At 50.5% G+C, this 24,035-nt stretch overlaps 7 protein-coding genes across 7 annotated transcripts; 4 read left to right on the top strand and 3 right to left on the bottom strand.

Annotated features, from left to right (window-relative positions):
- Positions 1-372: 372 nt before the first annotated feature.
- TrAFT101_000741 (uncharacterized protein) lies at positions 373-4,246 on the bottom strand. Its single transcript, XM_024899163.2, has 3 exons — positions 3,454-4,246; positions 1,883-3,347; positions 373-1,825 (listed from the first exon to the last, which is right to left on the bottom strand). The coding sequence occupies exons 1-3, from the start codon at positions 3,638-3,640 to the stop codon at positions 1,306-1,308; spliced, it is 2,172 nt and encodes a 723-aa protein (XP_024764958.2). The 5' UTR covers positions 3,641-4,246; the 3' UTR covers positions 373-1,305.
- A 1,284-nt stretch (positions 4,247-5,530) lies between these two features.
- Positions 5,531-5,878, bottom strand: TrAFT101_000740 (uncharacterized protein; the record flags this gene model as incomplete). The annotated part of the gene is made up of 1 exon (XM_066126138.1): positions 5,531-5,878. One exon carries the CDS (start codon positions 5,876-5,878, stop codon positions 5,531-5,533), a length of 348 nt encoding a protein of 115 aa, XP_065982237.1.
- Positions 5,879-6,824: 946 nt separating this feature from the next.
- Positions 6,825-9,524, top strand: TrAFT101_000739 (uncharacterized protein). Its single transcript, XM_024907464.2, has 2 exons — positions 6,825-7,956; positions 8,033-9,524. The coding sequence occupies exons 1-2, from the start codon at positions 7,208-7,210 to the stop codon at positions 9,237-9,239; spliced, it is 1,956 nt and encodes a 651-aa protein (XP_024764957.2). The 5' UTR covers positions 6,825-7,207; the 3' UTR covers positions 9,240-9,524.
- A 1,521-nt stretch (positions 9,525-11,045) lies between these two features.
- Positions 11,046-12,257, top strand: TrAFT101_000738 (uncharacterized protein; the record flags this gene model as incomplete). The annotated part of the gene is made up of 2 exons (XM_024909379.2): positions 11,046-11,287; positions 12,119-12,257. The coding sequence occupies 2 exons, from the start codon at positions 11,046-11,048 to the stop codon at positions 12,255-12,257; spliced, it is 381 nt and encodes a 126-aa protein (XP_024764956.2).
- Positions 12,258-12,610: 353 nt separating this feature from the next.
- TrAFT101_000737 (uncharacterized protein) lies at positions 12,611-14,208 on the top strand (the record flags this gene model as incomplete). The annotated part of the gene is made up of 2 exons (XM_024909378.2): positions 12,611-13,077; positions 13,158-14,208. 2 exons carry the CDS (start codon positions 12,611-12,613, stop codon positions 14,206-14,208), a joined length of 1,518 nt encoding a protein of 505 aa, XP_024764955.1.
- A 716-nt stretch (positions 14,209-14,924) lies between these two features.
- TrAFT101_000736 (uncharacterized protein) lies at positions 14,925-19,384 on the bottom strand. Its single transcript, XM_024910883.2, has 3 exons — positions 19,069-19,384; positions 16,675-18,983; positions 14,925-16,552 (listed from the first exon to the last, which is right to left on the bottom strand). The coding sequence occupies exons 2-3, from the start codon at positions 18,597-18,599 to the stop codon at positions 15,748-15,750; spliced, it is 2,730 nt and encodes a 909-aa protein (XP_024764954.2). The 5' UTR covers positions 18,600-18,983; positions 19,069-19,384; the 3' UTR covers positions 14,925-15,747.
- A 1,926-nt stretch (positions 19,385-21,310) lies between these two features.
- Positions 21,311-23,854, top strand: TrAFT101_000735 (uncharacterized protein). Its single transcript, XM_024901700.2, has 2 exons — positions 21,311-21,897; positions 21,952-23,854. The coding sequence occupies exons 1-2, from the start codon at positions 21,568-21,570 to the stop codon at positions 23,446-23,448; spliced, it is 1,827 nt and encodes a 608-aa protein (XP_024764953.2). The 5' UTR covers positions 21,311-21,567; the 3' UTR covers positions 23,449-23,854.
- Positions 23,855-24,035: the final 181 nt, after the last annotated feature.

Genomic DNA, 24,035 nt, shown 5'->3' with positions numbered 1-24,035 from the left:
GTGAGCAGGCCCAACAAACTACCAAAGGTCGTTGTAAGCAGCTACGTGAAAGCCAAACGAAAAAAGAGTAAAAGTACAAATTCTACAGCCAATGCCGGTACCTTCCGTCTATAGCTTGTATGGGTGTCAAGAGTTAAGTAAGCTGGCTCATTCAATATATTCTCTCTATAAAGGTATCGTCAGTGAATCGCCTTGTACTTCGAAACTAAAATCAGGGGGCGTTGGTAATGGCTGGGGAACTGTGTTGATTATAGCCGAAGATGATGATGGATGGCTGATGTCTATGGCGTTGAATATGTTCGATACGATAGCTTTAGTCTTCAAATTAGCAAACTTGGGCGGCAACGTTTCTCTACGCTTAGATGGACTATGACGGCTACTAAGTGGACATTTATTACTGCTCAGGTCTCCGAATTTGTCATCTTGTTCACTCATGCATCTCCAACTTCTTTGAGACAGCACTGCCTCTGTTGAGACTGACGTGTTGTTCACCCATTGTCTTTATCTCTTCGCTATCCTAATAGCTGCGTATACTATGCAACATATCCCTTACAAATAGTTAGTTGTTATCAAAGAACAAGAAAACAAAGGCTCAATAAAGTCTTGATACTTTTCAATTCATTCCTAGTATTCCTCCCTGGGTATGATCAAGATGCGTTTCCCGTATTGTCAGACTTTAAAAAAAAAAAAAAAAAAAAAAAAAAAAAAAAAGGAAAGAAACAAAGAATGAAAGCAAGAAAAGAAAGAAAAAGGGTTAAAAAAAGCAAAGGCCCCGCGTCAAAGATAGCCAAATCGTCCTCACAAAAGTAGAATCTATTAATCTCAAGCGTCGAATACTCCACGTCCCATAAAAGGCATCGTTCGTCGCAATGTCGTAAAGAAGAAGGATAGTGCATTCGTCAGTCACTCTCCAGACCGAGAGGGCTATCGCAGTGCGCAATATAGAAGTAAGACACGTAGTGAAATGAAAAAATTATGCCGAAAGCAGTGTATATCCTGAGGCGCAAGCGCCATGCAGTATGACAAGCTGTGGAAATTAGATCAAGGCCAAAAGTTGCTGTCGTAGGTTGAAGAAGAAAAGGTTCGACATTAAATTTCAGAAGGCCGATTTAAAATATGCGGAAGAAGGAAGAAGAGAATATGGAAAGGTTAAAAAGAGGAGACAAGAAGATACAACAGCAGTGGCCCATTAGCTCGACCCTTATAACCACGGCTAAGCACACAAGGATGGATTTTTCAAAGCAAGCAAAGATGTTTGGAGAAAGGGGATAGGCCATAGAGCAATAACATATGCCAGAACTACACCTAGCGGCCCGGATACGCGCTGTCAGGGGTCATGCCTGGTAATCTTCGTTTCCCTGCGGCCGTCGATCGGCCGCCGGGAAGCTTGAAGTCGGGATTGTCCAAAAGTATGTCTTGGCGCTGTTGCACTGGCCGGCGTGCCGGCATTGGGGGTGGATTCCATTGCGGGTTAATTCCACGCTGCGAGATGGACGTAAAGTTGGAATGTTCCGACTCTGCGGGACTGCGTGTTCCGCCACCAGCAGCTCGCATCTCCTCGTAGTCGACTTCTGTTGTTGGTTGGACTCGGAGCGGCGGAGGCGGTGTCCGACGACCCGGAGGAGTATGTGCGGACTGGTCAAACCGTGGGTCAACATCTTCGTAGTAGTTTCCGGCGCCCTTGGTGTCGGCTACCGGAGCAGCGGCGCCAGAGAGGTCAGGCGTAGGACCCCGGCGAGTCGTTGCGAGAGGTGCCAGAGGTGCCACATGAGGTGAGCTTCTCCCTGTTTCTTGATTCCATGCGGCGCGGGGTGCCATGTTTTGCCTAAGGCTCGTTAGTAAATCCGATGTAGTGTCAAGGGCATCAGGAGATGGCGCATACTCGTCTTGAGAATATCTGCTTCCGTCGCTGGCAAATGTCTCTCTCCGTGGGGATGAAGGCTTCTTGCCCTGCTGGAGATTCACCATCCCAGCAACGTCTGTGTCGCTATCCCTAAGATTGCCATACTGATCACCGCTATTGCTTGATGCGGCGGCTGGCGTTGCGTCCATCTCGATCGCCTGTGCTGATGAGGAAATAGCAGACTCAGTCGGTTCAGGGAGCGGTGGAGGGGATTCTGCCCTGGGCAATTCGAGATCCGGACGATATGGCATAAATCGGTTGCTACTGCTGTTATCGCTGGCGCTGGCGCTGCGACTCGGTGCTGGATAATTTACCATGGGGTCAGACTGTGCCTGTTGGGCCCCAGCATAAAGCCCTTGCTCGTCAACGTAGCCCTGCTGCTGTTGTGGCAGCCTGTTATATTGGCTAACCATGTTCTCGTTTGAGTAATTCATGGGCGGAGGACTACGTGTGCCTCCGCCTCTAGGCATGTTATAGTATGGGCCGTAGCCACCGCGAGATTGCGGTCCATATCCTCCTCCTCCTCCCCCTCCTCGACCACCACGGGGCCCGTATCCACCTCGGCCGGGAGGGCCATAACCACCGCCGCGTCCTCTCATGGGGGCGCCGTAGCCTCCACGGCCTCCACGGCCACCGCGATATCCATTAGAGGGGTCGGTGGCCTGTCTGGTGGGGCCGCGGTTCATACGGTCATAAGGCTGTCCAGCCGCTACTCCATAGGCATTATTGGGATAGTTGCCGTATGGGTCCTGCGATGCAGACCTCTGTGGTCCGTTGTATGGGCCGCCAATGTCACTGCCTGGAACTGCGGCCATATCGACGGCCATGGGCTGCATCCCATTGTTCGACCTCTCAGATGTAGTTCGCTGCGTCAGAGGAATGTGCTCGTCGCTGACCTGGTCGTCTCGCTGGGTCTCATACGTGGCGAATGCAGGCAGAGTGTCTTGCGTGCCACTTCCGCCGCTAACGATGGTCGGCACGGTGGGCTGGGATGACATGACAAAGGCAGATTTGGGCTCTTGCTCCTCTCGGTTATAGTAGTTTTGGGCATTCATCTCTGCATTCTCTGCAATTCTTCTCCTTTGGTCTTTTCGGCTGATCAGAGTGCGCCGCATAGCGCAGGAGACGAGGCAGCTTAGGAAAACCAAGGCCGTGGCAGCGATGACAATGTAGGTGCCCCATGCCAGGTGAGGAATGAAGAGCAAGACATCGATGACGAAAGCGGCAAGACAGACGAGGAAGGTGATGAGGTTGAAAATTAAAAAGGCGAGCAGATACTTTGACGAGTGAGAAGCAGAGCGGAAGTGGGCAGCAACGGCCATGAAAAACATGACCAGCGTCAGGAATGCGGCCACGGGGTGAAGAACTAGGATCGTAGAGAGCGTATGGCGAACACCGCTCGGCAGGTCGAAATCCTGAGACCTTTGATTGGCGATGACGCTACCTATAATGTCGTATGCCATTGTTAGCCGTTGTATCCAGTAAAGCATGCTGACGGTAGACGGGCAGATGGGAGAAGAGGTGAGAGGAGGAGGAAGTTTGATTCTCACCAATGTCGTAGCCGATGCCAACGCTGCTGCAGCCCGAGGGCTTGCAAAAGCCAAAGACGCCAAACTGAACATTATCGAAGCTGCCGAGTGGAATGGCCGAAATTATGGGTGCCGATATCACGGAGAGGAGCAGCAGAGCAAAGGCAATCCCAAGCAGCACTGACAAGGGCGTCGCCGGTCGCAGCATGCTGACGGTGGACAAGAAGTGCCCAGCAACAGCAGACGTCGATTAGGCGACGCGAAATAAGGACGGATCACGCTCTGGGAGCCAGCGAGAAGATGGAGGATGGTGAATCGAACTGAGCGGTGGAGAGCTTGTTATCAGGCTGAGGAAATCCAAAAGGGAGTGTAGCGCGGAGAATCAGAATAGTAGTAGATGTTATCGTCGATGTAGTCGTCGTCTGGGAGTCCCCTGCTGATCCTGGCTACCAGGTACGGAGAATTGTCGCATGTACTCGTATTGCGCACGCGAAGTAGTCGAACGAATGAATGGCGCCCAAATGCGTTACGGTGCTGCTATTCTCATTATCCTCCACATAGTTCAAAGCAACTTTGGGCGATAGCGAAGGGCGACGATTTTCGACGGATTGTAAACAGAGAAGCAAAGAAAGCCGCCCTACGTGAAAGAGTGAAACAGGGTTGCCGGCCGCAGCAACAAGGAAACGAGCTGGAGAGGGCAGAAAAAATGGCTACCCAGATATTGTTGTTTGCTCCAGGTGGGCCCGCCGTCTGGGTGAAATCTGAGGGTCTGCGGCAAACAACAACACAAAAAAAAAATAGAGCAGAGCAGAGCAGAGCAGAGCGTTGGAAGGGGGGGGAAGATGGAAATTTGGTGGTGATCCTGGAGGCGGGTGGAGAGAGCCGCTGCACCGTCTCGCTCTCTCTAACAGGCGCGTTGTAGGCTAAACGTTGTAGATGGATGCAGCGCTAAAGGTGCCTGTCTCATAGCGCAGTCTAGCGCATCTCAGCCAACCAGAGACCCCCACACGAAGCCCCGAACGGGGACAGAGGAGCGAATCCACAGTGCCGTTCGCGGGCTGCTAGGCCTCGGACAAGCATAGCGCTGACCCTCCATGGCGCAGGGCGGGCGAATGAGATGTAGCGAAGCACGCAATTTGGCAGACGCGGTACACTAATAATACACGTAAGTATGTCACAGGCACAGAGACAGGCACAGGCACAGACTCGCCACGGGCCAGAATCGATAAACCCAGCCAACATGCATGGACGGAAATGAAATTTTGAGTTTGCGAGGCTCGAATCTTGGATGCGCCCAATTGTGATACGAGCGCACATGATCCCGTATAACCAGAGACTTGTCAATGATGAGAATTTTAAATTTTCTTTTATTAGTGCCAATACGATTCAATACAATGCTGCGGTTGCACAAATTCGGTTGCATGAACATTTGCTGTAGCAGTAATATTACGCGTTTCTGGTTCCCTGTAATTTGCTGGCCTCGCCAGGTACACCGCATGTACCCATGTGCACTATTAAGCGTCGGGTAGCACAAACCCGCTCAAAGCTGCTGCTCGTTGCCTGAATGGGTTCTAAAAATGGCCTGGACCTCACTCATCCTCGTGCTGGAATCAATTGTCGGTACTGTAGCACCTCTGACCCGCATTTTGCCATACATACATGTGTGTGTGTACGGAGTATACAGGCCCATCATCATCAGCGCCACGCAGATTTTCCCCATAGCAGAGCTCCTTGCTACATACAGTAAGACATCGCCTGGTGGCTTTCGTTGGGGCCGCACTATCGAAATGATGCGCTGCAAGTCATCGGCTAATGCTAGCACTTGTGCTTCAACAGGTACGAGTGCGTCCAAGAGCAGGTTGAGCATCGCATCTTTGAGAGAAAGGGGAGAGGCGCCTTTGGATAAAGACGATGCAGTCTGCTCCAGCTTGCCCGCTTCGAGCAGGTCGGCTGGCCGTGGAAATGAGCAGCGCTGGCTCTTGGTGTGCTTCTGGGTCTATTGGAAGCGTTTTCCTCCGGCATGCGCTCCGAGCTTGGCCTAATCTACTCTGCACGCCTTCGTTTTTGCGCAGGGGGCATTTGCCGTCATAGACGAGCGTTATTGGGTCCTCGTTGCGACAATTGACGCACCAAACGCCATCGCCAGCAATGCCTCTCTTCCTCCTACGGCGTCTGTAGCGACTTGCGGCGTCAGCACCACACAGAGCGGTCGGGCAAGAGACTCTTCCCCAGCAATCACGCACTCAGGGTTTCGCCACTGCTCCAATGATGATGATGCAGCGTTTGGCGAAACGAGGCCCCCCTGCCGGGCTTTGTGCGGGTTCACTTGCTCGCTCGGATGGACCAGCTCCGTGCGGTGCTCCAGCGCTAGGGGAAGAAGCGAAGCTAGGCGGGCCCGCAAATGGCTAGAACAGATAGCAGAGCCATCAGTTTTCGCCGGCGGCATTGTCAACGAGTTAGTGTGCCGTATATTACTACAAGTTGTAATTCATCGCCTATACTGCAGTTGCACTCACTATTGGTAATGGTTTTAAGAGGAGTTGTTTAAGAGGAGTTGTTTAAGAGCTTGCATGATGATTTTGGCTGACGGGATGCAACTTGAAAGGTTTTCACTACCAATCATTCGTCAAAGCTTACATGCACTCGCATCTCCTGTTTCAACTACTCTCCCACCCGCTTCTCTACATCATCGCCCAGCTTCATTCAACTACTAGCTCATTGACTTGGGTGGTAAAGTAGTACCTATTCAGGCACTACATAACTCAAGCTCTTATAATACATACAGTTTTGTCCACGGACAGCATATACGAAGTCAGCTGCAAGTTGCTGCGTGCAATTCTCCATGCTTTTAGATAGGCCATCTGAGTGGCTCTTCACTGAGCTATGGAAGACACTCTCCGCATAGAAAGTCGTGCGATTACTGTAGACGTGCATACTCGGGCTAAAGTACTGGTAGTATTCATGACCAGAAAAGTGCACCTGCAGCTGAATCAGTCGATCTGATGCAGTGTTTTCGATACCGCTAGTGCTAGCTTCGAGAATAGCTGCACTGGAGCGGGCCACGCTTATGTATGCAGTCGCCAGCCATCTTATCTTATCTCATTCCCGCGTCTGTGAAATGTCGTCACATGCTGGAGCCTACCCTGAATCACTAATCGTTCTTTTCACGATGCAGGAATTTAAGGCAGCGATCTTGGTATCAACACGCCTCATGCGTGTCTCGATGACTATTAATGAATTTTTTGGTGTCATCTTACAGCTCTACTAAGCGTCATGGTCTATACGTAGCATGAGCTTTTGTTTTGTTTAACTGATAGTCCTCGTAGCATTTAGCATGTAAGCTTTATCTCTATAAACTCACTATAAATTCACTAGCAAGGATACGACTCAGTTGATAGGTGATAATACACTCCGTAGTCAATTATACTAGTAAACAGCTAAGGTACAGCTTTCATAAACGATGCAGCATGTAAATGAAGCCAAAAAACGAAGCAATATTTCAATCACACAAAGTGCCCACAATCAGCTCACGTTCATGGTTCTCTGTAATACCTGTCATCAAATGGACAAACCTCGGACCTACCGCAATACCGGCCCCGATGGCGGATCCGAGGAGCCACAAAATGCCGCGGCGGGAAATCCTTCAAAACTACCGCCACCATCTCACTCAGCAGCTCTCGACGACATTTTCCACCCCCCGCTTCCATTTATGACCTCCTCCTCCTCCTCCTCCTCCCGAATGACGCCGCGGTAGAGCTCATTGATCTTTTGACAAATGCCCAGCATGCTTTGCCGCAGCAGCGGCCTGGGCCTCTCGAGACAGGCTCTGCTGCGCAACCAAGCCTTCGTGCGGCGCATCCAGAGCTCGGGGCCATTCCAACCACTGCGGCCGCCATCACCCGCCGACCTGGGAGCACCACGAGCTGCCAAGCAGTACAAGCGCAGCCGGAAATGGGGACGTCGATTGCTCATCACAGCAGCCGTGGGCGGCGCCATCTACACCGTAGATTCACAGGTGTACGCTTCCAGCCTTGGTCGATCGCTTCGCACATTTGGCACGGCCATGATTGCTGCGCTGGACTATAAGATCAACTTCCGACCAGAACCATGGACGGGGGGCTCCGTGGCTGACCTCCACCTGCGTAACGCCGAAAGGCTTTGCGATCTGCTGCGGGCAAACGGTGGATTGTACCTCAAAATTGGCCAGGCAATTGCCATGCAGAGTGCGGTTCTGCCACCCGAATTCCAGAGAATGTTTGCCCGGATGTTTGATGATGCGCCACAAGACGACTGGAAAGCCGTCGAGGCGGTCATCCGAAAAGATTTTGGGAAGAGCGTAGAGGAAGTATTTGGGGTCAGCTTCACTGGCAAGGAGGGTTATGGAGTCATGGAGAGAAAGGCCCGCGCGAGTGCAAGTGTTGCTCAGGTCCACTGGGCAAGGCTTCCGGATGGCAGAGAAGTGGCCGTCAAGATTCAGAAACCAGAGATTGCAAAGCAAATTGCGTCGGATCTCTGGACTTTCAAGTATGTCGCCGCGTTCCCTCCTCCCCTCTGACGACTGGCCGCAGAAAAAGATACTAACATTGCATGATTCTGAAAGGACTGTAACGTGGATTCTTTCGAAGCAGTTCGACCTTCCCCTCTACACCCTAGTACCGTTCATCTCCGAGCGCATAGAGCTAGAGACAGATTTTTTGAGCGAGGCCAAGAATTCGGAAACGATGCGCCAGCTGGTCAACTCAGAGAGCCGTCTGAAGGGGCGGGTTTACATCCCCACTGTATATTCCGAACTTACCACGAAGCGAGTATTGACAACTGAGTGGATAGAGGGCATCAGGCTGTGGGACAAGACGGCCATGACTTCAAGATGGCTGGGCGGACGTGGAAAAGGCAGCCCAGGCGCAGGCACCCCTTTGCCGCCAATTGATATGGATCTTGCCCGTCGCCAACTGCGCATAGAAGCCCACCGAGACAAGATCAAGCCGGAGCGCCAGGAGTGGAAGGGCTTGCACGGAAGAGGAGGCCTTGGCTTGAGCACCAAGGAGGTCATGACCACCATGGTAGATCTCTTTTCTGCTCAAATCTTCAAATGGGGCGTTGTCCACTGTGACCCTCACCCAGGAAACATCTTCATTCGAAGGCTTCCTAACGGCCGTGCCGAATTGGTCTTGATTGACCATGGCCTCTATGTATATATGTCGCCGACGTTCCGCCATCAGTATGCCAGATTTTGGAAGGCTCTCATGACATTCGACAACAAGGCCATAGCTGACGTCACCGGGCAATGGGGCATCAAGGCGGCAGACTTGTTTGCCAGTGCTACGCTGATGAAGCCGTACGAAGGCGGCGAAAACGTCATGCAGAAAGATTTGAAGGAGCTACAGGGTCTGACCAGGGCGGAGAAACATTATGTCATGCAGCGCAAGATGAAGCAAGGGATTCGAGACATTCTCGCGGACGAAGACAAGTGGCCCAAGGAGCTTGTTTTCATTGGGCGCAACATGCGCATCGTCCAGGGCAACAACCAGTTCCTGGGCTCGCCGGTTAACCGCATCAAGATGATGGGCGAGTGGGCGAGCCGTAGCCTGTACGAGGACCCTAATCTTCCCTGGATACAGCGGGTGAACAACGTATGGCGACACATCATATTCAAGTCGGTCATGACTGTGACGGACATTGCGTTTTATTTCTTCAAGCTGCGGCAGCTACTCGGCCTGGGTGGCGGCATGGAAGATGAGATGGAGCGTCGCGTGAAGAGTATGACGCAGTACGGCATGGAGGAGGAGCCCGATATGTTCGAAGGGTAAAGAAATGGCTCTCTATAAAACATCGATGGGCGGTTGCTATTGTTATTGTTATTTTCCTTTCTCTCCTTTCATCCTTTTTTACTTCCCATGCCCCCCACAATGTTTGTAGAGAGAGGCGCTGGCTGGACCGCATTGCTTCTTTATAGACGGAAAAAGCAGAGGGAACAAGAGCGTTCGGCAGGCATTCGAATTATACTGGTCAGGTTTGACGATGATAAAATGTACTGTATGTATAGTATGTACGAGTATAGATGGACGATATATACCACTCATATTTGCGACGGCAGTCGGCTGCCTTGGATTATCATGGCACTGTTGCTGGTGATGTGATCGATCAGTCGTTGAAAACTATTGGTAATTGCAAGTTCTCGAACAGAGGCCTGTCGAGCACGAGTAATTCAAGACATTCTTGTACTCGCCGGCACATTGTTTTTCTTGTGCTATTGGAGCTAGCCTCAGCCTCGTCCATGTAGCCAAGGGTTGGGCGGCGGGTTTTTGTGGTCCTCATGGAAAAACAAAGCCGCAGTGGGCAGTTTCACGCTTTCACGCGAGAAGGGAGGACCCTCCATGGGAACCAGTGCCGATGCATGATTGGCAGCGTCTGGTTAGTGTGACGAAGTTGCATGGCGAACTGGAAGCGGAACCTGCAATTTTAACCACTTGCAGGGATTGGCAGGGGAGCGGGTTTGGAGTCGACGCCAAGATTTGGGCAAAGCTCCGCGATGGGAGGGGAATTTGGAGCCGGACCCTGAGATGGCAGATTGGATTGGCGTTGCCAATTTTTTTTTTTCTTTAGCCGGCCTTGTGTTCTTTGGAGGTCGCGCGGCTCAATCTGTGTCTCTTAGGCCCGATCCGAAATGATACAACTTCTGCCCTGAATTGGCCTCTGTCTCTCGGTTTCTGCCTTGTCTGGCGTCTCTCCATTTCCTTTCCTTTTCTTGTTGGGGAAAATCGTCGTTAGCCTGTTCCTTGTTGGCCCGGGTTTGTTTCATCAGCAACAAAGGAAAAAATCTCATTAGACGGGGGGATGCGAGGCGTGGAGGATGCAGGTGTTGCCCCCCCCTGCTTTGCGCACGAATATAAGTGCCATTATGCGAGCAAGCACCGCAATGCATGTAATAATTGGCTGTCAATCCAATCTGGGGAGCCAAGCCAGCGAAGAAGATTAAACGTCCTGCTTAATAAATGGCCAGCATCCAAGCATCCGCATCCCGGGCTGCGAGTATCTCCAGTAGTAACAATAGCAGCGGCAGTACCTGCTTGGGTTATCAGGCAGTAATTTCCTTGCTGGACGTACTCGTATTACTGCCGCTCGTATGCTTCATGCCTCAGGACCCGACCCGTGTTTCTCCAAGTGCCGTCTGGCGATAGTGCGGCGGAGCTTTTTCCCTGCAATCACCAGCTGATCAAGATCAAGACGGATCAGCAGCCGCAGGTGCCGCAGAGTTTCAACTCTATCACGTCCCGTCGCCGGCTGCCAAGATCTCGACGAGGTATCGTGTTGATTCAACCAGCTGCTTACTTACTGCACGCCGTCGTGCTACGGCCACAGCGCTAGTACCACTGCCAACTGGAGGTGCGTCGTGTTTCAAGCTCGCCAGGGGAGCATCATAGGCCCAGCAGGAGACCCCCAATCGCCATGACATGATTGCTGGCCAGGGCTGGTTAGATGGGATGCGCCTGTGGAGAGGCGAAACGGGGCCGGGGGGTCGCCTAGCATCACGAACCTGGACCTCGATTGGCGCCAGCTGCGAAGCTACTGAGTGGCTCCCCTGAAGCCCAGAAGCTGGAGCAGTGCCGGAGACAATGTCGAAGCCAAGAACGCGCTCATCTCTCCTCGCTTCCGCAAGCTCTTTTCCTCTCTCCTCCTCTTGGGAGTTTCCAAACTTCACTCGCTCGCTTCAACCAATTCCCTTGCTGTCATCGCCAACGGCTTCTTCTTCGTTCCCATCATTCAATTCGCCGGACTCTTCGGCGCTTGACGCTGCCGACAGTCCTTGTTTTTCTCCCTCCTCGCTCGTTGCTGCTGTGACATCCGTGCGAAAGCTGTAAGCCGTTACCCTGGCCCTGGTGATACCACGAGCTTTGGGCAACTTCACGAGGAGCTGATCAAAGCGGTGTCGAGCTCCAGCGAAAACCCCGGCTTTTGACGCCTCTCTTTTTTCCATTTTCCTTTCTCAATCTACCAAAGGCGAAGAACAGCCCAAAACTTGCGATTCCCTACGAACATCTTCCCCGCGTCTCGGCTGGACCAGAAAAAAAAAGACAAAAGTTACAATATACACCTCATAAAAGTCACAAATCTTTCAAAAGCAATATTGTGAGTAAATCAATTGCCATTCCTCTTTTACCATCTCTCTTTATTTCTCTTTCAATTCTTTTCCCTCGGCTTGTGCCATCGCCAAGCTCTCCACAGCGACTGTCGACGCCAATCGCCACAAACCCTCGAGCTACAAGATAAAAAATGAGCTTCAACAAACGGCGGCTTTTTTTTTTTTTTTAAATAATACTTTTGCTTCATGCGCAACTTCGTCTGAGCGATTCTGGCGTTGCGCCGCAACCAGCAATGTTTGCGCATCACAAGTAGCTCTGTCTTGCGCCTATACTTTCAATTCTCAGACCTCTGTGACAGTCAGTGCTGCACAGCAAACATGGCGGAATCCGAGTTGGGTCCACGGGCAAGCTCCCTGAACAAAATCGTGGAGATGCTCAGGCTTGAGCTTGGCGACAATCGCAAGAGTGTTGTTTATGGGGCTGCTGCTCCAACTACCCGCCATTCCCGGTCGCAGGCGCTTGACACCTCCAACGCGCGTCGACTAGAACACTGACATTTGTGCTTCTGAATGCGATGCTAATCACCTCCTTTTTTTATTCTCTAGTGACGTCTGCTATCGAATTGGAGTCGACTCCGCTGCACAAGCCCCGCCTCCCCGCCTCTTTGCCTACGTAGCTGGTGCATTAGACCTGCATCGGCAGCCTCTCCATCTGGTATATTTGGTATGGAAAATTCCCATTTGAAACGGCAACGGTATAGGCTCGTATTTGTTCGGGTGTGCACCTTTGTGAATTCTGCTTGGCGCGCATATTTAGTGTGGCAGAACCCGAGGCGCCAAATCCAGCGGCAAAGCAAGCCACTCCGTTTGCCTCACTACTTCTGTGTTGCTGACCTTTGAGAGTGAGCAGACCATCTTTTGCGAATCTTACCTGATCTAGCCTGGTTGTTTCAGGAACAAAACGCCACCCGACCAAAACTTCTGTCTTATCACTGCGACACAACAGCATATCCCTTTTCATCACAATCGAGAAGGCAAACAGCCGAATCGCTTTATTTTGGCTTATCATTCATCTGATAACCCGCCTCTGGAAAAATAATGAGTTCTCCGCCTCGTCGTTCAACCAGTTTCGGAATGTTGCTCAAACGGACAAAGAGTGGTGATCTGGGCAAGGGCAATAGAAAGACCCAAGCCGAGTTAGATCGCCAGTCTCAGCCCACTCCACGAGCAGCCCCCAAGCTCCCCGAATTTTTCAACAACTCCGAGCAGCTGTCCAAGTCTTTTGCGCCTGAGCTGCAGACCAATTCTACCACTACCGGCGTTAGCTCCATCATCCCAGGTGGTTATTCTGCTCGCGACTCGTCAAGTCGCTCCTCAGCAGAGGCCACGCGCGCCGCGGCCAGCAAAGTCCCGATCCCTCCCATCCCCAGCAACGCCTTTGATCCCTATGCCAGGTCGGAGAGTATGACAAATCGTGGCCGGTACAGCTATGCCAGTAGCAGTGCCATGAGCACCATCAACAACCCCAGGAGGATCCGCAGAAGAAAGGACCCTACCCCATTCAAGTAAGCTGCAGCTAAACTTTATTTCTTTCCCATTTGGACCGCATGCAAAACAAGAGGAAGCGAACTGACCATTCCACTAGCATTCTCATCCTGGGAAGCCAAAATGCCGGCAAAACCTCTTTCCTCGAGTTCCTCAAGACAGCCCTGGCACTTCCACCAAAGAAGCAGTCCAAGAAGCAGGAAGAAGACGCTTTCCAGATGCCAATCGCTCCCGTTGGCAACTTTATTCCGCACTATCTCGAAACCGAAATTGATGGCGAGCGAATTGGCTTGACCCTCTGGGACTCTGAGGGCTTGGAGAAGAATGTTGTCGATCTGCAACTGAGAGAAATGTCTGGTTTCTTGGAGAGCAAGTTTGAAGAGACATTTACAGAGGAAATGAAAGTCGTGCGTTCTCCAGGCGTCAAAGACACTCATATCCATGCAGCCTTCTATGTCATGGACCCTTCCCGCCTTGATCGCAACATTGCGACGGCGAAAAAGAACGCTGCGCGGAATGGCTATGGCAATGGAGGCTATGGCCAAGCTCAGAATTCTGGTGCTCTCGACGAGGAAGTTGATCTCCAAGTCCTCCGGACCCTGCAGCACAAGACAACAGTCATTCCTGTTATTTCCAAAGCAGATACCATCACTAGCAAGCACATGGGTATCCTCCGCAAGGCCGTCTGGGACAGCATCAAATCAGCGAACCTGGACCCCCTAGAAGCCCTAGGCCTGGATGAGGACAGCAGCAGTATCATCGAAGAGGAAGAAGATGACGAGAATGACGCAGGAGAAGACGAATCGGCTGAGCAAGCCGAAAAGGCGCCCGCGTCACCTGGCCACGCAAAGAGACTCTCTACCAACTCCATCCGCAGGCACAAGTCCCAAGAGGATGCCAAAGCAGAAGAACCGCCATTCCTCCCTCTGTCTATCATCAGCCCCGATCTTTATGAGCCCGAGGTCATTGGACGACAGTTCCCCTGGGGATTTGCCGACCCGTATAATGAGGAGCACTGTGACTTTGTGAGGCTGAAGGAGGCCGTCTTTACCGAGTGGCGTGCTGAGCTGCGTGAGGCAAGCAGGGAGCAGTGGTATGAAGGCTGGCGAACGAACAGACTCAAACGCCGCGAGCTCCCCCATGCGCGATAGAGCCAAGGTGGTGTCGAATGGCAGCGCTGGGTCGGAACACTGCATTTTTTTTTGTCATAATCTTGTCAAGCGCATCTAGCACTGGACCGTGTTGATCTCTCTTTGTTGCGATTTCTCTCATATACTATGCTCCTAGTCCCCATTTGCCTTAATTTCCGCTTTCAGTTAGCTCGCGAGCATCCCTTCCATGTCTCGGCTCTGCTGGTGAGACAGCTTTTGGCTTCCGAGATTGTGCAAGGGGGAGTTGTCGATATCAGACTCTTTTCGTTGCATTGCCGAAAATAAAAGGACCAGCAAGAATTGAGAAGCCTTGATCCGGAGATGTTACAATTTTCAAGGTCTGCATTGGATGATAGACGAGGTTAATTGTCATCCTCTACGCGATTCGGGGCCGTCTCTTGCTGTTGGTCTGCCCCTAATGCATGTTTTCTTCTCGCTTCTGGCTAAGAGCATTGCTGTCCTCGGTTGAGGAAAATTGGGTTAGCTGGCGCGATGGATTTTCTTTTGTTTCTTATCTTCTTTTTGATACGCAAATGACTTTTGATTCCCCCAATCCTTTTTTGACGTCTACTTTTTTCTCCTGTACGATGTCTCCTAAGATTGGACTCTCGAGACCAAGTTTTGGAACCACGGAAATGGCGACTATGACTTGTTTTTCTTCTTCTTCTTCTTCTCTTTTCATTCCGCAGCCTGGTGCAAAGCAGTATGAACGATGCCCGATGATGGGGGTCCTGTTATTGTGCATTGTTCTTTCTTTGTCCATATATTATTAGCTTGGGTTTTTTTTCCCTTTTTCTGCCAAAGAAGAAAATGAAAGAAAACCCTGAACAAAGAATAAGGCACAATGCCCTGGACAGGTAATCTATGAGTATGCGCGGAAGTTTGGCTTGGACAGATGTAGGATAGGAGGAAAGAGAAAGTTTCTTTTCCTTTTTTCTATTTTGAATTTGAACTTGACCATTTTTTTCTCTTGATCCCCCCCTTGTTCGTATGAATTGATGCTGTAGTCTCCCTGCCCTCTTCAAGGGGCAGTTGATAAGACGTGAAGATAGATGATCGCCAACTGTCCTGTTACACCCAGGATACGAGGTTTATTGACTTTGTGATTTGAGATATCAACAACATCAATATAAACCTGAAGAAGACGTAGACTTGATCGTTGCAGTCGATTCCATATCGAACATACACGATGAATCAAGCAACTAAATAAAGTAAGCAAGCAAAGTAGACGGACCAACCGGCCAAAACAAACCATGATATCTAGACCCAGACTACCAAATTTCCCTTTCCTAAACTCAAAACCGAATAACCATTTGGTTCACAACGCAGAATTGATGCTTTTCCCTTTCTCAAAACTCTAGTGCCTTTCCTAAATTCGCATTTGTTTCCCAGTATTTTTGATTCAAGTGATGAATCTTTTTGCAAAATCCTATCGTAAAGTTCAAATCAAAGCTAGCTATATCCTTGTTGGGTGCATAACAAAACCGTGTGTCATTGGCGCATCATTTGCCATCTTTCCGGCAACAATCATGACTTCATTTATTCTCCGCGTCCATAGAGCTCTTCTTCTAGAGGGAGGTATTCCGTATTTGTAGGCCTACCGTTCCTATCGACATCGGCTTCCGTTCTGGCAGGGTTTTTGCCAAGCTTCTGCAGGCGGTGGTTTTCCTTCTTACTAAGAGTGACTAAATCGAAACCGCGCGGCAGCACCGCGTCCGAGATGAGAAAGTCGACCTTCATGTTGCGAGCCCTGTCTCGGTAGGCCTGCGCGTTGCGGGGGAGCTCGAACCGGTGACGCTCTTCCTTTTCCATTTCAGCCCAGCCGGCAGCACGGCTGGCAACGAGTTCGATCAACGTGGTGGAGTCGCGCTCGCTCCAGATCTGACGGCGTTTGAGGAGACGTGGGTTGTTTAATCGTGCGTTGACACGAGCCTGTATCTTCATTCGCTCAATCTCGGCAAAATCTGGCATGGAGGATGATGGCGGTGCGGCTGAGCCGGGGGTTCCAGAAGCGGCGGCAGTAGCGATAGCTTCTTTATACTCCTTTCGTCGCTGGCGAGGTCCAGGCGTTGAAGAAGACGGGGCGTTGTTGGCCGTCTTGTTCCTTTTGAGAGGCCGCTGATCCGTTTCAAAGTCATCATCATGGTCGCTGTTGTCTCTCCTCTGACCCTCTTCCCCTTCGTAGTAGTTGCCGTTGATGTTCTGACGGAGGTTGCCGTGACGAGGCCGCGTACGTGACGGCTTTGAAGCAGGTAGCTTTTGCCTCGCATGATCTGAGAACGATGCCGAAAGAGAAGCATTACGAAGTAGACTGGCCACCTCGCCACGTTGAAATAAAGAATCCCTGGGGGGGTAAAGTTAGCACGATACACAAGTCGCAACCATGGTTTTATCTTCATACAAGGAGATCTAAGGAGAAATGACAGAACTGGAGGAAAGGGGTAGATTGGAATAGGTTAGTCTTACTCTGTGGACGGGTTATCTGCACCTCGTTGGATCTGTGGCCGCTGCGACTCTCCTTGGGAACTAGCCAGGCTCCTGGGAGAAGCATCAGAGGAGTCGGAGAGGAACAGATCATCTTCATCGGGCAGCGCTGGCCGTTTGCCCCCATCTCTTTCCTCCTGAGGCCTTGTTTCGTCAGACCGCCGCGCCCTGAGGAGTTTCTCCCTCTCCCAGGCCTGCCGCTCCTTTTCCAAGGCTTCTTCTCTGGCCCGAAGGCTCTGTTCTTCTCTGTTACGCCGCACGTCTTCTCTGATTCGCCGCTCCTCTTCTTGAGCTCGTTGTTCTCCATCCTGAGTTTGGCGTTCCTCTCGGATTCGAAGCCCCTCCTCGGCACGCCATTGCTCTAATAGTATTTGCTTCTCTTTGGCAATTTGTTCCTGCTCTGCTTTCTCCAACAAGTGTGAAACTGATGAATACCTATTCATAAGCCATTTCTTCAGAAGCTCGAGCGCATCGGGAAGAGGATACTTGGCCCGGACGGTGGGCATGTCAACGGGAGTTCTAATCCCTCTCTTGCCGCCTTCGGACATAATCTGCCATATGTCTTTGACCCTTTCTGAACAAACGTCCAGCAGCTCTTCATCAGCAAGCCCAGCCATAGGCTTATACGGACCGTAGGCAAAGAGAGCATTGTAGTTATTCGGAGCATTTGGGGCATTCATTGCACAAAAGGCATAACCCAGCATCCCGCGAAGGTCTATAGCCTGGGGAGATGCAGCAATACTCTCAATCGCTCGCTGCGTACGAATCTCCAAAGACAAGCGCAGAAAATGCTTGCTCTCGTCAGCAGCAAAAGACTGCGGAAAGTGGGTGTCTGTGGCCTCGAGAAAGGGGACAGGGTCGTATCCCTCGTCCTCAATGGCCCGGATTTGGAGGAGAGCCGTGGCGATATTTGCCATCTTGATGGCGAGTGGGACTGCCTTCTTGGCAACGTCTAAGATGTCCTCGTCTTCTATCTTGTTCACCCAGTCCCAGTTGAGGAAGGGAATTTCTGAGCGAGAGCCAGTACGAAGGCTGGGCTGAGGGCCAGTGAAGATGCTGCGAGACATCTCGAACGCTTTGATCTTCATTTGGAGCACCGGTTTGTATGCAAGCCGCGTGCTTTTATCCATGAGCAGACTGATGACATTTTTGGCGTCCCTGGCCAAAGCAGTGGTGGCCTCCAGCCATATCTCAACCTCTGTCTCCTCAATCTCTCGCTGTGCCATCTTCTCTGCCAGCAGCTCAGATGCTGACTTGGGAGTTGAGGTAGGGGTTTGCTCGTGGTCCTCGTCGTCAGTATAGTCCCTCTTAGGGGTCGAAAACAGACTACTGATACTGAGGTTCCGAGGAGCTCCTCGCCGTGGCTTCGGGTCCCAGATGATGGAGCCTTTGCGTGGCACAGACGTCAACCCTTTTGGGACTTGTAGGGCGAGCGGTGTAGGAGAAGAGTTGGGCCTTGGCAGCGAAGGCGTGAGTTGAAAAGGAGGAGGAGGGGGAGCATTAGCAGCAGCAGCAGAGGTTGTTGCTGTTCCTGAAGCCCGAGAAGATGAAGGGGCAATATGAGGAAGAGGAGAAGAAGAAGAAGAAGAGGAGGAGGAGGAGGAGGAGGAGGAGGAGGACGATGATGACGGGGATGAAGAGACGGGTAGAAGAACACGTGAAGGGGAGTTTATTGGCGAGCTTAGAAGAGAGCTGGGCCCAGAGGAGTTGGAATCGGAGTCAGAGTCAGAGTCAGAGTCAGAGCCGGAATCAGCGCCGACGCCAGATTTTCGGGCTCTGATGGCGATCCCAGTCGGTTGCTGCGTAGTTCCCCTGCGTGGATTTCTCCTGACTGTGGGCTGTGGAGGTGAAGGTGAAGGTGGCAGCGGCAGAGCAGCTCCGGCAGCTCTCTTGGACCTGGTCTGCATTTCTGAGCTAGCTACGCACGGCAGCTGCACGAAGAAGAAGCAGATACGGCGTTGGAGGTGGGACAATCAAACAGAAAAAAAAAAAAGAAGTGGGCGAAAGGGAAGTAGAGGCAGAAGCAGACGGATAGGATGACTGCGATTCGGACGTGATTCTCGAATCCTTTGCTGGGATCAACAGATCAACGGATCGCTGGGCGATGGCGGTTTGTTTTGGCTTGATGTCGATAATAGTCGGGGATCGAAGCGAATCTGCAGGCGGTCGTGAGTGCACGGCGGCGAATGAAAACGCAGCTGCCGGACCCCAAGCCTAACCCTGTTGGCAGCCTCTCGAGTTAAAAAAAGGGAGAAGTCAGGCGAGAGCGAGACGAGGAAAAGTGGCTGCGGCTGGGAATTTGACCTGATTAGCGCTAAGACAGCGCTAAGCTGCGACTCTGCCTGGGGCGGGCCTTGGTTGGGGTTATTTATTTACTTGTACGTGAGAATTGATGACGGCGGCGGTTGGGCAGGAAAGATGGAAAAGACGTGGAGCGTGGAGCGTGGAGCGTGGAGCGCGCTTTTGCAGCACAGATGAGTGAATCGGCCTATTGGAAACTGGGCAAGGCGCGGGCTTTGTTGGCTTTTGTGTTACAAGGACTTATTTCGTCGCCTGTCGCTGAGGGCACGGGTCTCGAAGCAGCGTTTTGATATTTGCTGGGCTCGAGGTCCTGGGCCAACTCGCGCCCGCAGCGGCAATCTACTCTGGCCTTGCTGTCCGGATACACGCATACTGTAGGCCTACAAGGCGGGTCATCCTGGTTACGCCTTATCAAATTGGCTCATCGCGGAGACAAAGAATGCGACAATGGCCCAGACACTGGACGGAGACGAGTACTCATCGACCCTGCCGCACGTTGTTTACTCAAGCAAGAGAAGCAATTCGCTGCCAAGCTCGGCTACCATGAAAATAGACACCCACAGGGACGTTGATAGGGCCGATCATGGTCAACCAGATTGATCGAGATTACCTCGCGAGAAGGAGGTCATAGATGGATTGAAGTCAGCTCCTCGAGATTGATCGGGTAGGTACTTGTACGGTTAATGCCTTAGCACCTAGACTACATGTAAATAGTATACGTACTTTTCATCGTGACGTAGTCAAACCGAGTAATGACAATTGGCTACAAGTCAGATTTTCCTCCCTCCTCTTTAACGGTTGTATCGGCGTTGGCATTCTATCGTGATGATTCAAGCTAGGCTGGGAGTTTAATTGACACTTTCGCGAATCTGCTTCGCGGCTTAGTAGAAATAATAAGTTCGAGAATACCGTTTCTGTTCGGAGCGCCTATGTCAATTAGTTGGAAACCCTGCCGGCTGAAAGCATACCTAGACAAGGTGGCCATATTTTTTGCCAAAACGATTAATATGTTTTCAGTCTCTGGTTGAAGTAGTGAAGGCCTCCACCAAGATTTTGAGAAGTGGTCACAAAAATATTATGCATGTACATGTAAAACCTGAGGCCCCTTCTTCATCACTTGTTTCTCCAAAGATGTACTGGTCATGATCATGTGGAAGTTGACAACCTCCCGTAGTTGGTTGGTAGGGACTGGCTTCATGTTCCTTTGCTTCGGCAGCATGTGAACGAAAAATTCGCGTTAATTTTACGGCTGATGGCATTGCGATGAAGTTGGTCAAGACCCAAATGAGCGATCGGTTCTTGAACCGAATCTCTGCGAAATATGTTTGCATCATTGGACAGCTGGCTCCAGAAGATGCATGTCACCATGCTCGGAGGGTTTATACCTGAGATAGGAGTTACGGATAGAGAGAAATAAGGTGAATTTGACGCCGGGAATCAAGGTTTCAATCCATTATTGTTATTATCCAGACGAATTTGGCCCGATTTGCTTCAAAAAGTCTCGGTCTCATCTGAAGTTCCTGGGTCGGTGGCTGATAAGTGGAGATTTTCGGAATTGAAGTTTAGCGCAGCTAGCTAACGTTATGCACGACATAAGTTAACATTGCATTGAAGAGCGGTCCACATACAAAAGGGAAGCCGGGCATAAGAGCTTTCTTTTCTTTTTATCATCCGTCCCTTTACAATTTATACCAGTTTAACCTACATGTGTTTTTGGGGAATCTATTACTCTATCAGACGCAGATGGTCTGTGCGGCTTCCGGCGATTGGGCTAAGAAACGGGAAGTGGTAGGTCTAAATCTTGGTGGCATTAGCTAGTTTCCGCCCCCTGTTAGTATTCGACAGCTCGACGTTCGAGTAAACAAGAACTGGAAGATGATATGGGGCCTGATGTGAAATCAACTTGTGAGAAAAAAATTTGATTACTAGACTAGAGATTTTAGACTAAAGTATTCAATTGATATTTTAAAATAAATTACCTTTTACATCCTTCCCATTAAAGATGCATTTCAGTATCAAACAAATACAAATAACTCATACAAATGAATACTGCGGCTCAGCTCAGCTGACCTACATCTCTACACTCCATCTACAAGAAATTCTTAGCCAATGGGCTCCTAGTAGATACTGTAGTAGTAGTAGTATTTGTATAAATCAGGTTAACTTTACGCCTCTGGGTGAGCGCCCAGGAGTGGGTCGGATAATGTTACGTATCATTTTTGAATCATACAGCACTGCAAGGAGCATCCCGAGGTCAAAATAGGATGGTCTGAAGGGAGAAGCAGGCCGGGACCTCCGTTCCTTCTCCACGCTTTCTCCATTCAACTGCATATCAAGTTCAATACATCACCACCTGAGAAACCAACAACCAACAACGCGCGCAGTATGGGTGTGATGATTTCGATTTTGATAGGCACATTTGAGCCTCGTATGATGCTCCATGCATCAGGCTTGCAGCGCCTCATTACTATATGTAAATCCTACCGCAAGAGGGTCATCTGCTTGGGCCGCATCTACATCTTTATATCCCGACCTGTTCCACTCAGTTGATTTCGTCCATGATAGCTGCCGTCCATGGCGCAGGCATCGAAACGAAAGCGGCCGCGAGCAGATGAACCCCTGCCAGACCATATTTCCAAGAGCTCAAAGTCTAGCGGCGCGGTTCATAGGCCATCGAATTTCCCTCCCGAATTTTATGACAGCTTATCAAAGATCTGGCTTACAGCTCGCGCACTGCGAGAGCTCGACCGGCGGAACGAGAATCTCCCCCAACCCAAGACCAAGTCTGCGGCAGGGTTTGTAAAACCTCGCGCCGCAAAGCTTGCTGCGCTTGCGAAACTTGGTACCAAGGAGCTTGCCCAGTTTGCGACAGCTGGGGGTCCAGATCTCAGCGATCTCAAAGGGGTATGCGCGCGTATTGCTTCATCGCTAAAGCTATGGACTAACCGACTTGCTCAGTATCCAGAGCCAACGAACATTACTCACTCGATGGCGTCGCCACTGCTTTCATTGAATCATGATCAAGCATCTCTCGTTTCCTCGAGCACCCGGCAAACACGGCTAACTAAAAAAGAGAAACAAAAGTCTGCCGCATCTAAAAGCAGACGAACATCAGCATACGATGGCAATTTTACGCAGTATTGTATTCAAAACTACATCTATCCTCCTGATTATGAGTTTCCTAATGGCGCCCTCTCACCAAAACCGAATAACTTTGAAGAGATTCGCAAAATTCTGAAAATACGGAGGCGTTCTCTTTCTCCTTCTGTTGTCCCTGAGACAGCTCACGACGACTTTCGAAGGAATATCACAAATTCGACTGAAAGTGATCTGATGTCTGATGTAATTCCGCTTATTGCTGGTGACACAAGAATCCGGAAGACTCAGAATCTTGCATTTACCAATTTAACCTCAATTACTAGGAACACTACGGCTATACCAAAACCCGATTTCTTCGACGGGGCTCATCCTGAAACTGTGAATAGGAAAGTAAGAAAAGACCTGGATGATATCATAATACCGTCCAAAAGAGCGGGGTTCCCAATAGCACCCAATTTCTTTCTAGAAGTCAAAAGTGATGAAGGAAAATTGAAGGTAGCGCAGGACCAATCAATCGTGAACGGGGCTTACGGAGCGCGTGCAATGCATGCCTTGAAAAACTATCTCGTGGACGGGGAACCTGAATACGATGGTAACGCCTATGCATATACGGCGATTTTAGCTCGTGCATTACTTGAGCTATACGCACACCATCTGACTGCCCCTACCAAACCCGGAGGGCAACCTGGTTGCCATGCCACTCTGCTTGGAAGTTATGGGCTACGAGATGAAGATAATTATTCGACAGGCCGGGGAGCGTTCAGGAATCTGAGGATGAGGGCTAAAGAAGACCGCGAACGCTTCATTGAGACTGCCAATGCGAGAGCGCGGCGTCGACGTAGAGTGGACGAAGACACGGAAGATGAAAGCACGGAAGACGGAAGCACGGAAAAGGGTGACAATTTCAGCATGGTCGAAGAAGAGCAGCAAGATGATGGCTCGAGCCCTCTCAACTTCTACGACGCCCACGCGTTTGTCGAACCGGGTGAGAACACCCAAGGCGCTACCCAGGATACCACCCAGCAGGAAACCCAAGAAACCCAATTGACAAATGCTGAGTTGGCCCTTGATTATGATACGGAGAATACCGAGGTCGGTGTTGAGGCGAGCCTTGCGTCTAGTTTCACGTCGGCCAGTCGCGAAGATTACCGGCGATCTCGGCGGCTGCTTAAAAGGAAGCGCAGCCCTACAGTATCTTCTTCTACTGGCCAAAAACCACGCAATCCTCCACCCTCTTCTACCAGCCAAAATCAACACGGTTCTCCACCCTCATCTAATACTCGAAAAAGGACACGCAGTTCTCCACGCCCTTCTTTAACTCGCCAACATAAGAGACGAGCTGGGCCAGCTGGATGAGCTACGTTTAGATACTTCACAAGAATATATTCTGAACCGTCACAAATATCTCAACATTGGTTTTTAATTACCAGGGATAGCCTCTAAGTATTATAGTGTTCCATTGGTAATAGTAGGCCTTGCTTGATGGCCCTGAAATTAAGTTCAAGTTGTTATGGCTGTCCTTGAAGTAAAGGGTAGAGAGAGTAGAGATACACTAGCGTAGCATGACCTCTTTCTCATAAAGTGCTAAAGAAAATGATTCCCCAAAGCCTCGTACGGGATTAGAAAGCAAAATCACAAGGCCATCTGGAGATTCTCCCAAAACGTGTAAATGAACGCTGGCTGGTATTTGCTGCAGAGTCTACGGAGTTCATCTTACAGACCCTTGAGATCCATCTACTCAATCTCTTTGCTCCGTCCAGAAAATGGTAAAAACATATAAAAAGCATAGTGTTAGATATGCTGCGGAAATGTATTACTTGATGCTTTACGGCGTAACTTTGCTTAGGTACCTATGCTATCAACAGTGCAACTATGTGGAGTGATTGACAGTACTTATATAAAACTTATATAACGTATACAATATATGGCTTTATTCTCTTTTG

The sequence above is a fragment of the Trichoderma asperellum genome, chromosome 1 (genome assembly GCF_020647865.1).
Source record: "Trichoderma asperellum chromosome 1, complete sequence".
NCBI lineage: Eukaryota > Fungi > Ascomycota > Sordariomycetes > Hypocreales > Hypocreaceae > Trichoderma > Trichoderma asperellum.
The sequence above is the reverse complement of the archived record's forward strand: the minus strand, read 5'-3'. Positions and strand labels throughout refer to the sequence as shown.

Excerpts from the sequence above, each read along its gene's own strand:
- TrAFT101_000741 (XM_024899163.2), bottom strand. The coding sequence starts at position 3,640 with ATGCTGCGACCGGCGACGCCCTTGTCAGTGCTGCTTGGGATTGCCTTT. Across the intron at positions 3,348-3,453 it reads TGGCATCGGCTACGACATTG|GTAGCGTCATCGCCAATCAA; the intron begins GTGAGAATCAAA and ends ACGACATTATAG. Across the intron at positions 1,826-1,882 it reads AGCAGATATTCTCAAGACGA|GCAAAACATGGCACCCCGCG; the intron begins GTATGCGCCATC and ends AACGAGCCTTAG.
- TrAFT101_000739 (XM_024907464.2), top strand. The coding sequence starts at position 7,208 with ATGCCCAGCATGCTTTGCCGCAGCAGCGGCCTGGGCCTCTCGAGACAG. Across the intron at positions 7,957-8,032 it reads TCGGATCTCTGGACTTTCAA|GACTGTAACGTGGATTCTTT; the intron begins GTATGTCGCCGC and ends TGATTCTGAAAG.
- TrAFT101_000736 (XM_024910883.2), bottom strand. The coding sequence starts at position 18,599 with ATGCAGACCAGGTCCAAGAGAGCTGCCGGAGCTGCTCTGCCGCTGCCA. Across the intron at positions 16,553-16,674 it reads GCAGATAACCCGTCCACAGA|GGATTCTTTATTTCAACGTG; the intron begins GTAAGACTAACC and ends TTACCCCCCCAG.
- TrAFT101_000735 (XM_024901700.2), top strand. The coding sequence starts at position 21,568 with ATGGCGCAGGCATCGAAACGAAAGCGGCCGCGAGCAGATGAACCCCTG. Across the intron at positions 21,898-21,951 it reads ATCTCAGCGATCTCAAAGGG|TATCCAGAGCCAACGAACAT; the intron begins GTATGCGCGCGT and ends CGACTTGCTCAG.